Source organism: Melospiza georgiana, chromosome 6 (genome assembly GCF_028018845.1).
Source record: "Melospiza georgiana isolate bMelGeo1 chromosome 6, bMelGeo1.pri, whole genome shotgun sequence".
Lineage (NCBI taxonomy): Eukaryota > Metazoa > Chordata > Aves > Passeriformes > Passerellidae > Melospiza > Melospiza georgiana.
In genome coordinates this window covers 24,997,554-25,010,108 of record NC_080435.1, presented here as the reverse complement: position 1 = coordinate 25,010,108, position 12,555 = coordinate 24,997,554, and the positions used below count along the sequence as shown (strand labels likewise).

At 40.8% G+C, this 12,555-nt stretch overlaps 1 protein-coding gene across 1 annotated transcript in view; it reads right to left on the bottom strand.

Annotated features, from left to right (window-relative positions):
• Nucleotides 1-662: 662 nt before the first annotated feature.
• PRMT3 (protein arginine methyltransferase 3) overlaps nt 663-12,555 on the bottom strand; it is a 53,342-nt gene continuing 41,449 nt past the window's right edge. The window contains exons 13-15 of the mRNA XM_058026875.1: nt 11,562-11,612; nt 11,281-11,368; nt 663-1,109 (exon numbers count right to left, since the gene is read on the bottom strand). Of these exons, the coding sequence (XP_057882858.1) occupies nt 1,000-1,109; nt 11,281-11,368; nt 11,562-11,612 (249 nt within the window). The 3' untranslated portion in view covers nt 663-999. The remainder of the gene's footprint in view (nt 1,110-11,280; nt 11,369-11,561; nt 11,613-12,555) is intronic.

Below are 12,555 nucleotides of genomic sequence, written 5' to 3'. Positions count from 1 at the left end.
CTGGTAAAGAACACACCTTGAGAAAAAGGTTAACTATGGGATTAAACATTAAAAACTTCAGAAGTGCTGGACTTCATAACTAAGCATGGCAAAAACATATTTTCCAAAAACAAGCCCCCTGAATGCCCAAAAACCACTTCCACACACAAACTTAGACGACACTGCTAATACCTAACACACAGGTTTCCTGGTTTTGCAAATTTTCCCATTAAATTTGTAGTTGCCAGTTGCAATTTGGGTCAAATGAATCCCTACATGCACACTCCCTCCCTTGAACAGTCAACCCCTAAGTGTCCAGTAGTGCTTCTGTAAGAAGCCAAACCAAACAAACCCTCCCAGCTGCTTTTGGTTTGCTGTGTTTTCCCCAAAGCTGCTAAGATACACACTTCCACCCACCTATGGCCCAACAGGTTAGTAGAGAAAAAACTGCAGGCACAAATAAATGAGCCATCACAGGATAGACAGAATTTCCAATTACACAGAACACAAGGAAAGCAGCAACTGCATTATATATCACACTGGGTTCATTTATTTAGACAAATGTAACTGAAATGTGTACAACTTTTAAACTGCAGCAGTGTAGTAAAAATACCATCTTTGTTGCCCCAATCTTGCAGCTGGAATTCAAAAATTATTCCCATTGGGATTTTCCAGCTAGCTGCTTCTTTCACAAAAAAATACTATACAAGGATTCTGCCAGTGGAAGAATAAAACATTTTTGAGAGACCATATTTATTGTTCCTTACAGCAAGACTTGAGGCTCATTTTTCCTCATCTAGCAGTCTCAGGTAACCCAAACCCATCTTTCTTGCTTTCCTCACACCACGTGAAGCAGCAGGATCTGATTTTGTTGTAAACCTCAGCTCCAGGTAACTTTTCCATATTCCTGTGTGCGTACACACACACAAACAGGAGTTTACTATTTTTGGGTATTCCAGGAGAGCTATCAGCAGCCAAGTGCAGCATTTGAGAGGAGCCATCCCAGCCATGGCCAGGGTGTCACTGGAGGCTGTAGGTCTGCTGGGTGTCCCTCACTGAGAGGCTGATGCAGAGGGAGCGCGGATCCTTCCTGTTCTTGCGCACCGTGACCTTCCCTCTCAGGGCCTCTCCTGGAAAACAAGAGGGAATTGCTCTGGTTACAGTGTTCAATCACTCACAGTAACAGCAGACATGCACTGCATCCATGTTGCACAAGGAGCTGTTCTCAATTAATCAGAATTTTAAAAGTCTAAAGGAGTTTAAGTTTTCGAAGCTCTTGACAACAAACCTAAGTCAAACTTAACTGCAGTTAAACCTGGAGAGGTGCCAAGTTGTGGCTGATGCTTCACTTCTCAGAGGTCCACCCAAATTACTGATGTGCCAAATATTTCACTTGTGGCTGGGGAAAACCACTGTAGCCCTGGGATATATTCACCATCCTGGATTAAAGCCATGCAGCCACAAAAGCACATTCCCTCCCTGCTGTATGGGCCATGTGCTCAGTTTTTGCACTGCATTTCATTTAAATTCTGACCATGTATTTTCTAAATCTAACAGGAAACTACCACAGAAATCTCTGTGGCATTTCAAGTATATATATTATTAATTGCAGGAAGGTGCCAGTGTCATAACATTTGAGAGGTATGTCCTTCAGTTACACGCAGACCTAATGCTTTTACACAAAAGGCAAAAACCTAATCTCAATTTCCTTTCAGTCCTTACTAAAGCCTTTCATTTAAGGAATATCTGTAAATCAGGAATATGCAACCCACGAAATATAAACACAGACACTTGTAAATGTGTACATTTAGGAAGTTCACTGCTGAGCCACCTCATCCCACCATTTTAAACCTGCAGGAGCTACATCCTCACAGAGGACTCTGCTGAGCACATGAGAGCAGGTTGTGATCCCAGTCTAGAGCAGCAAGTTCCCTGCTCCTCTCCCATCAGACCTCCTCATCTTCATCACTCACACTGCTGCTACTTTTCTATCTCACTGCAGCCAAGGCGTTTTCCAGCTGCTCATTACTCACTGGGATTCTAAAAGCCACTGTTAACATCCTGATAAAAAGCTTCCTTATTGCAAAAAAGAAAACAGATAGTAATTTCAAACTAAGCTGGTTTCAAATTCAGGAAGCATTTTGGAGCTCTCCATTTGGCACAACTGGCATATGCAAACAGTAAACTGACAGAAAGTCCCAATTGTAAATTATAAATGCAGGAAATTTTGTTAAAGGTTGCATTACAAATATAAAAAAGGCTTATCTACAAGAATAACTGTAGTACCAAGGATCAGAAGAAAAAAAATAAATCTGATCATTTGGGTTTTTTTTTCATCATGTAACAGTTAGTTGGAGATACCACTACAAGACTGACATAACACAATGCAACTTGCAGAGAATTGTGAAAACGGTTTCACAGATTATTTAAACAGAGAAAGGTTTGCCAGAGAGAAGGACAAGATAAAGGAAAAAAGGCATTATAGTCTCACTCCAGCTAGGAAATTTAACCTGGTTTGAACACATTGATCTTCAAAACTGCTACAAAATGACCTATTTATTTTAACATCCTGTGATAACAATTCAGTAAGACTAAAGAGCCTCTCTAAACTAAAATTCCACGATTTCAATTAATTCACACTTCAATCTTCCCATTTCAAACATTAATAAAAAACAATAAAAATGAAGCAGAAACTTAAACATAATTTCATAAATAGCTGACTTCAGAGAACAGAACCTTCAGACTCTGTTAGTAAAGACAGTTAATGAAACAAAGCAATCCATTCATTTTTCCCAGCTATTCCTCATGCTGTAGCCACATTAAATGTGCTTTTTGGAGCAGCCTTTTCCGAGGGCTGAAGCAAACAACAGCAGTAGCTGAAAGGCAGTTCTGAACAATTAATCAATGTCATGTAGATAGAAAATGACTGATGTTTTCCCCATTCTCTGTCCTAGGAGCTGCCTGGAGAAAGCTGTCTCTGGGACTCAGCTGCATCACCTTGCTCTTATCACGTTCAGCTGAATGCAAGTAAACCACACAGTGCCACTGCAGTTTGATTAGGACAAAGCTGAATCCATTACCATCCCCTCCCTGCATTTTTATTATCCCCCAGACAGGCTTGAAATTTTCCCCCAAACAGAAAAAGCAGAAAAATTCAGGAGAAGTGCTATGTAAGCTTGGCCTGCACAGGAAAAAAGGCATCCCTGTGTCCATCCTGACTGCCTGTCACATACTGCATGTCTGACTGCAGGTTCTGCAGTGCCTGTGCTCTGCACACTTGAGCCAGTTTGTCTGGATTGTGGCTTTTACCACCATAAAACCATAAGCAACTGCATCTGTCACTTGTGTCTGTGCAATACAATCACACAGGGGCCAGCCTGCAGTCTGTGAGTCAAGGCAACTCCCAGTGCAGAGATCCTGCAGCATCAGGAGTGTTCATGGCAACAAATCATGGCTTTTCAGTCTATAAAGGATTTGATCAAAACCAAAGATTCTTGGTTTTGATCAAATCCTTTATAGACTGAAACCTAAAGACTTGGTTTTGATCTAAATGCTTTATAGACTGAAATGAAATCCACAGTCCCTTGCATGCATATCCATCACATCCACTTAAAGTTTGGAGTGACCCATGGCAATGAGTTTGTAACACGAGGAACTACCCTGCCTCTCAGTACAACTTGGTGTCTCCTCCCTCTCTGATCCCAAAAAAGACTCAAAAGAGTTGCCAAAGGCAGCCAGCAATCAAGGTCTTTTAGGTTTCCTTCTTTTCGTTCCTTGGAAGTTTTGTGAAGCTAACAGTGGGACAAGAACACAGCACTCAAACCACTATTTATTCTAAACACCATTAAAATTTAAGATTCTTATGAAAGACCTCACTGGAATTGTTTCAAAGAGCTGCTAGAAAACTGCAGTGGGCTTTGGGCAGAACACACCTAAACTACTGCTCTGCTGGTGAAAAGCACCTTTACAAATCCCCTACAATACAAAGAACCACTGGGGGGGTTCTGCCTTCCCAGTCACAAACCAGCAGGATTTTATATGCTCTACACAACACAGTTGTCCTTGCTGGAAGCTGACAATTAAACCATGATCTAGTTTAAATAACTGATGCAACACTGACTTGTAGCATGCAACAGAAAAAAAAGCATGTCTCAAAAGCATTACTCTGGGTAAAAAATGGTTTGCATATTCCACCCATCTTCTGACAATGGAAAACCAGGGAAGACTGAAACAGTTTGCAGTGGGACCAAGAGCATTTCCCTTAAACTCAGGAACTTATCCTTATCTTCCCACTCACCCTCTTGAACTCAGGAACTTGCAGCAGTGCACAGAGTGCCCCCTTCCCCTCTGGGCACTTCTCCCACTGAATCCCCAAGCCAGTGAGATGCAATGCAAGCAGCAGTTTCTGTCCTGAGCAGCAGCCACTGCCCTTTGGTATCACCCATCTGTGGTGCCCTTCCTCTGGGCTGGCTGCTCTCATCAGCTGTTTGCCTTCTGCTGCATCACTGCTCACCCTCTGCTGGAACTATCCTGAGGCTCTGTCTACTCCATGCACGTTCTGAGTATATTCTCTGAGGATTTTTTGTACCAAATTGACACTTTTCAACTGCTCAAGAAAGATGGCTGTGGGTTCTTTAACAGCATTTTCATTTTCCAGAGTAACCCCAGTGTGGCAGATACATATATCCATGATCCCTTTAAACACAGGACACTTCAGGAGGGCTACAAGGAATCCTGTGCAACCACTTGACAAATTTGATACTTCAGAGTATGAGCAATGTCAAAATAAAGAGAATGTCAATAGCAGTGTTCTGGTCCTACAATTTTCTGCATCAGAAATGCTTTGATACAGAACTTTTCTCACCAAAATTCCAGTATGCAGCTATACAAGTATAAGAGATATGCCCATATCTTGCAAGACACTCATGCATATATTTATGTATAAGTTATGCATATATTCATGTATAATTTAAACCAGGAGCAAGGCTGCTGCAAAGAAGTGAGCACTGCCAGCTGGGTGAGGCAAGCCAGGTTTGTGTGGCTGCTTGAGGTAAGCTGTGTGCTCTGCAAAGATCCCCAGACAGCTCAGGCAGCACACAGACCTGCCACACGGAATGGTGACAGCCAGGTCCTCCACAGTGCAGAGCTGCAGTGCCCAAACTCACTCACCTACAACTAGCTTAATTCACCACTTCTTGTACTGAGATTCCAAACTGTCCAGCCTTGTCCCAAGCTTTCTCTCAGCACTGTGACAAAATTCTGAAAAAACCAGATTGTTGTTGCTGTTTGAACCATATTCCCTCATAGCTGAAGAACTTGCAAAGGGAGGTACCCAAAATAACATCTGTGCCATCAGTCCATCCAAGTTTTCCTGTCTAAATATGGGATTTCTAGTACAGCCACGAGAAGAGATTCTCTCAATTTAGTGCCCTAAAACACACACCTGAAAATGTTCCTGAAAAGTCAGCATGATCGTTTTAAAATGGAGATTTTGATAAACACAACATAAGACTTGCCAGACTTAGTGTGACCTCAAAATTCAGGTTTTAACATTTACTAGATTTTAAAAGCCAGCATCATTTTTGGAGGTGCCACTTGCAAATAAATGCGACAGACTTCTACAGACACCATGTTGCAGCTGTAGACAGGCAAAACAGACACTAAAATCTTAATTAGGAGCCAAATTATCCAACTGGGATGCACAATATAGAAGTATTTCAGTATAGGATCAAAACATTCAGACAGATTAATCGTGCTAGTGTTGTTTTCCTACTTTTAATAGTGCTGTCTAAGTAGACAAATCAACAGTCTTTCAGTTTGTAAATTTACAAAGAGCTTTCCAATTACAGAGACGAGGGACTAAAGATAATCAAGGATTTTACAAGAGCTCAGTCATGTGAGTTCTGCTCCAGCTTTGCTGTGCTAGCCCCTTTAACACCACAGAAAAACAAATCAAGGTTTTATTTTCACTGCAAGGCAATAGCAAAAGCACACAATGTTGACAATAGGCTGTTTTATTGCTAATAGCATTTGCCTGCATACAGAGCTGGGTTTTAACTTAAGGCATTGTTATTGAAAAGATTCTGTGGGTCCTTTAAAATAATAATTTTTGTAAGCATTTGATTTATGTAGTAAATTCTTGAGACAACCAAATGAGAATGATGTCATTTTTTGTTTGCTTAGCAGGAGTATTTCAACAAACAACAAAAGGAAGGGACTCATTTTTAACCATTGAGGAGAAAAAGACACTGCTTTGGATCTCAATTTCCATCTTCAAAATAAGGACATGTTCAAGCTATTAAAAGGGCTCTAGGAGAAGGTTTGTACTCTGTAGGGAGCCTACAATACATCACTGTTTTGTCTGAGAAAACTCAGGATATACTGCTTCTTTCTCCAGTTTAATTTTAATTGCTTGCCAAACAGTTAAAGCATATCCAACATGCTGATGCTATTTCGTTTCACTTGGCTGAAAATCAGCTTCAAGTCTCTTGTCACCATCCATGAGGAAGAACACTGGTTTTTCAGAACACATGAGTAGTAAGAGGCTATCCCCCACTCACACATTATATCTGAAGAAGTGAACAGCAATTAGCCATTAAATATATCAGTTTGCATATTCCCATTATATACAGCTCTACCTACCACAGGTATCACACTGAAACTCAGTGGCAAACAATCAGTATTAATTAGGAGTGGATTTTATTGCCTCACTGCCCAGATCTTTGGAGCCAGAATGAACCTCTCCCACCTCATCCCAGAGATGCACAAACATCACACCTGGAGTGCAGGAGCAGCAAAGGAGGCAGGATGAGCTCCAAGACCCATCCTTGCAACTGCTCGATTCTGCTATCATTAGAATAGATCAAACATTCCGTCCTTTTTATGGCTGAGAAAATAGATCTATTTTTACAACAAACACCCTGGCATCAAACAGCTGAGAAAATTAGCTAGTTCATACTGCAGAACAAAACAATTTTGCCATGGCATAAAGGAGCATTTTCCAGTTAAATACCCAGTAGGTTTGGATATCTGTAAGCTCAACCTCTTTTACAGAGCAAAACCAAATACAATCAGTGCTTTATAACCACTCCAGGCATGGCCCCAGAAGCTATAAAGCATCTGATAAGGGACTTTTAGCCAGCCTTACTATTTTACTCAGAACTAAAAATCTGAGGGAACCATTTTTCTTCACTGGGGAAAAACAGCCACTGCCCTGTCTGAAAGATGATTTCAAAACAAGAAAACATTTAAAATGCGTTTTCCACTAGCAAATTCTTCTTTCACTACCTATTAAAAAGCTACAAGCAAAGGCCATCAGGGTAACACTGGCCAGATTAGTGTTAGACTCAAGTTGCATTATTTCTGTTTATTTTCACACATTTACTAGAAAGAAAGAAGAGTTTACCTTGACCAATGGCATTCTGGCTTGGATGTGCAGTAGTGCAGCCAGCAGGACCAGGGCAGGGACTGTCCCCCTGCTCTGGGCACTGCTGAGCCCCACCTTGAGTCCTGGGGTCAGTTTTGGGCTCCTCTCCACAAGAAAGGCTTTGGGGTGTTGGAGGGTGTCCAGAGAGGGAACTGAGCTGGGGCAGGCTTTGGAGCACACGTCTGATGAGAAGGGGCTGAGGGAGCTTGGGGGGGCCCAACCTAAAGCAAAGAAGGCTCAGAGCTCTCTACAACTCCCTGCAAGGAGCTTGGTGGGGCTGGTCCTCTCCCAGGTCATGAGCAACAGGACAAGAGGAAATGGCATCAGGTTGCACCTGGGTTGGACATTAGGAAAAATTTCTCATGGAAAGGGTTGTAAAGTACTGGACCAGGCTGCCCAGGGAACTGTAGATGTGTCACTCAGTGACATGGTTTAGTGGTGTGATGGGAAGGATGAAAGTTTGACAAAGAAGTCTCACAGATATGTGTGCTTGGCAGAAAGATTTTAAATGTAGGGTCTGATGAAGGAATAGAGGTGGAAGCAAGTTTTGATCTAGAAGAAAAGAATTGCTGAGCCAGTCTCACTGGATAACCAAGGAGACAAAGGGTGTGTTAGTTAGAAAGCACAGGCAAACAAGTCAGCAAATGTGGCAACTAGGAAAAAGGTCTCAGAATTTTCCACTGCAAGAAAACTGAAAAACAACTTCTGGCTTAAACTGTAATGTACTGACTGTTAGTGATTGGAGAACAGTGACATGAATATGGTAATTATAGCAGTTATGATAGGCTATAGATAATGGTTAAGGTATAGATTGGTTCTACTGCATTAAGATGCTCAGCAAAGAAAAGTCTATAACGCATTGCAACCTAAAGAAAATAATAATGCAATCTACCAAAAGAAAAGTCTATAATGCAATGTAACCAAAAGATGCAATGTAACCTAAAGAAAAGTATATAATGCAATGTAACCAAAAGAAAAGTATATAATGCATTGTAACCAAAGCCAAAGGGTGTCCAGGCCTGCCTGCAGCTGGAGCTGACAGCTGTAGGCACAGCTCTGTCACCCACCACCCTGGACTGCTGTAACATCTTGGATACAATAAATTGCATTTTGTAGACCCCTGAAGTCCTGCATCTCATTCAGTCTCTTACAGTGGTGTCCTTGGAAGTGCTGGGTTAATGACTTGACTCAATGATCCTAAAGGTCTTTTCCAACCTTAATAATTCCATGAATATATTTAGTCAAAAGTACATCTTCTTTGATGTTCCTTCAATTGCCATGATGTATTTGAATCGAAGAATTTCTCCAGAGGGCTGATGAACACCAGTAAACACAGGGATGGATGGATGGAAAGGCTTCAAATGATGATGTGTAATCTAATACAGCTACTTTTGCCTCCATTTCATTTGCACTGAGGAAAGCCCTTCTGAAGACAAGGCTTCCCTAAAAGCTCAGGCACAGTGGAGCTCAGTTCAACATGCCAGGCTCAATGAGGAGTGGTGCTAATTCATTAACAAGTGGGACAAGAGAAACAGCTGGAAGTGCACGGTGAAATAGGCTGCAAAATGAGCTCGAACAGTTCGTTTAGCTGAGAAAATGGAAAGACTGAAGAAACAAAAAAAATTGGCTAATGACAAATTATCAAGATGAATATTCAAGTCACTATTTAGACAAAGAGAAGAATATAAAAAAGGAAGATAGGGAAATCTGTACTCACAACAACATGCCTTAAGCAGAAAGATTTTTGGAACAATGAAGGAGAAGGATCAAAGTCAAGCGATCAAGAGAGGGAATGGTTTTTCCAGAAAAATCATGTAAATTAACATACATTCCTATGTAAGTACCAAGAAGCACCTTCTGCATGGGCTTATGTCATCAACAACCAACAAATATCCCACAGAAATTAAGACTGGCATTACAAAAGAAAAGGAAATTACATCAGGAGTTTCTCTCAATCTTCTTGGGCACTAGAAGCAAAAGGCAGACAATCCTAGATGTAAGTGGTAATTTCATGTAAGATATAAAAGCAGACAGAATGGGAAAGGGGAATTTAAATAATTACAAAGAGTAGGAGACAGGCAGCAAGAAAGAGAAACAGCTGTAACAAGATTTGTTATGGGAATAATGTTAAGAAATACGAGCTAATAAAAAAGAAGGAAGGAGTTACAGCACAAGTGATCTTGAAGGTCAAGTTAGCTGGGTTCACACAAGCAGGGCACATTGTTTCTGCAGTTGCCTTCAGAAAGTCACCACACCTAGGCTGGGGCACACCTCCAGTAATTTCACACAGTTGAAAAATGTCAAATGATCTCTGTAAGATGAAATAATGTGCATATTTTAATAAATGTCACTGCACTTTTTAAAAAATCACTCTATGACATTGAGATTTAATGAGCAGCAGCAAGGAGATCTTAGTCAGGCTTGTCTAGAAAGAGCATCTGGAGAGAACACAAGCCAAGTATGAATGCACCAAAGCATGGGTGCACCCCAAGAAATGACAGGACTTCAAGTGCAAATAAAAACTGTTTAAGAATAAAAATTCAAAGCATGAAAGACAGAAGTGATATGTCAGGTATCACAAACCTCAGTGCCTCCAGGAAAGAAGTTCCTGGTAAAAAGTTCCTGTCATGTCTGGTAGCTGGAAGAGGGAACTTTACAGTTCAATTGAGTGCAGAAGCATCCACACAACATTTTCTATGCTTTCCCCCCAGTTTGCCTGATCTATTTACAAACTGCTCAGGTCAGGGCCTCACATTACCATGAGTTTATTAACTGCCCAGCAAAAATGAGCCTCATTCTGAGGCTCCTCCTTTGGTTCTGCTAGTGTGTAAAGAAAAGGGGCTCCCAAAGACAACTGATTCATCACTGGGTGAGAGTTCAACAGTAAATATCTGGTGGCCAAATGGACACAAATAAAATAACAGCATGAAAATGTAACTGCTCCATTTCCTCAGATTGTAAAAAGTCTGTGAGAGTCTGAAAGAAAGCTCTACAGGAATAAGAGGTTAAGGTCTGTTCATCTGTGGCATGTCCATCCTCTTGCATGGTCATTCAATGAGAGTCATGGATATACTTGTGTCCTGGCTATAAAGCAAGGAATATTTGACTACTTGCACAAAATGTGCCTTCAAGACCTCAAGAATAGAACTAATTAAACCACTAACAAGCATCACTTTATAGTTTTCAAAACCTCAACAGTTTATCATCTGAATTTTGCTTATCCCTGATGACAATGAAAATCCTTCTACTTGCATCAAATTCAAGGTGAAACTCATGACAGTACTTAACCATTTTATAAAACTTTACAGTGTACCAAGCAAAGCTATTCAATACTTCAAGTTCATGGCTGTGAGTTCTTTAAAAGTGTTTTCATTCTCCAGAATAACCCCACTGTGGCAGATACAACCCATTCAAATATGCATGACCCCTTTAAATACAGGACACTTCAGGAGGGCTACAAGGAATCCTGTGCAAGCACTTGACAAATTTGATACTTCAGAATATTAGTAATGTCAAAATTAAGAGAATGCCCATAGCAGTGCTCTGGTCTTACATTGTTCTGCATCAGAAATGCTTTGATACAGAACTCTTCTCACCAAAATTCCAGGATGCAGCTATACAAGTATAAGAGATATGTCCACTGGCAAGATACTCATGCATATATTTATGTATAATTTTAAACCAGAATTTTGTACGCAGATGCTTCCCTGGTTTGATGAGACAAAAAAATTCCTTTAACAGCAGCTGAAAGATTTATTTACTAGCTCTTCCTGAACTTGAAATTTACGTAAATTTTGAAGTATTTTGTATCTAGCTTTAATGGTAACAGCACTGTAACACAATTATTGTTGCATCCCAACTGAATTTAAATATACCTGCTTCTACAGGAATTGGCTTCTCCAGGAGAAAAATTGTCTGTTTCCAGTGTGTTTTGGTACACTGGGGACCCGTTGAAAATAAGACCTGCAATGGGAGAGTTCAAGAGTTTGATTAAAAACAATCTTTTTCATATCACACCACATCAATCAATTACTAAACACAGATGCATATGCAGGCTTTGCTACAGCAAAACAGACTCACCGCCAAACACCTTGACACAAAATAAAATCTTCATCTCTCAAAGACATTTTTAAAATGCATAACTCCAAATGCTCACCTTGTTGTGGCAGTTCTTCTCAAAAAATACATCAAAGTAACCAGCAATTGCCTATAAAAAGAGGTGAAAATGTAAATACAATAAAGGAATAACAATGACACTCAAGAAAGTCTGTGATTCATATATGCACTTATTGAAATTTCTACTTCTTTTCAAGTGTTTACCAAGAGGAACAAGCTTATATTTATGCTTTCAAGTATGCTAGAAATCCTAGGTTAAAAAAAAAAAGCTGCCATTATACTTTTGCTCCATTTGAGAATATTCAGCCCACTGTAACTGCATTTTATTACACATCAGATCTTAGTATGAATTTCCAAAACAACCCATTCACCTTAACTGCAACCAGAATGATATGTGAGAAAACAGCCTTTCAGGTGTGCAAACCCACAAGCACAAAACTCAGTCCTTCTCCTGCCCATGACCCTCAGCAGACTCACACCAATATCCCTCCCACGAGGTATTCTGCAGGATTTGTTCCCTCCCTGTGGGGCTAAACAGGAATTTCCAAAGAAGCTCCCTGCGGACAGAGGCAGAGCACAACCAGGAAGGGAATCCTTTTCTTCCTTACTACACACACAGATCAGGAAAAACACTCACAAATGCTTCCTGCTGGCCCTTCCAGCAGCTAACAGATTCTAATAGCAACACTCCATATGATTCCTTCTCTGCTCCTCCTGCCATCCCAGTCCTAGCATCCACAGCCTCTCTCTTCAGTGCCTAATTCATTAGTGGGTCTTTTCTTCCAGTTTGAATAGGAAAAGAAATCATGGACTACTTTGGGTTGGAAGGAGCCTAAAAGATCATGTTGTTCCCAAACCTGTGCTGTGGGCAGGGACAACTTCACCAAGCCAGGTTGCTCCATCCGCATCCAACCTCACCCTGAACACTTCCACAGCTTCTCTGGGCAATCTGTGTCAGTGCCACACCACCCTCACAGGGAAGAATTTCCTCCTAATACTAATAGATATAAAATGTTCACACACAAAACACTATA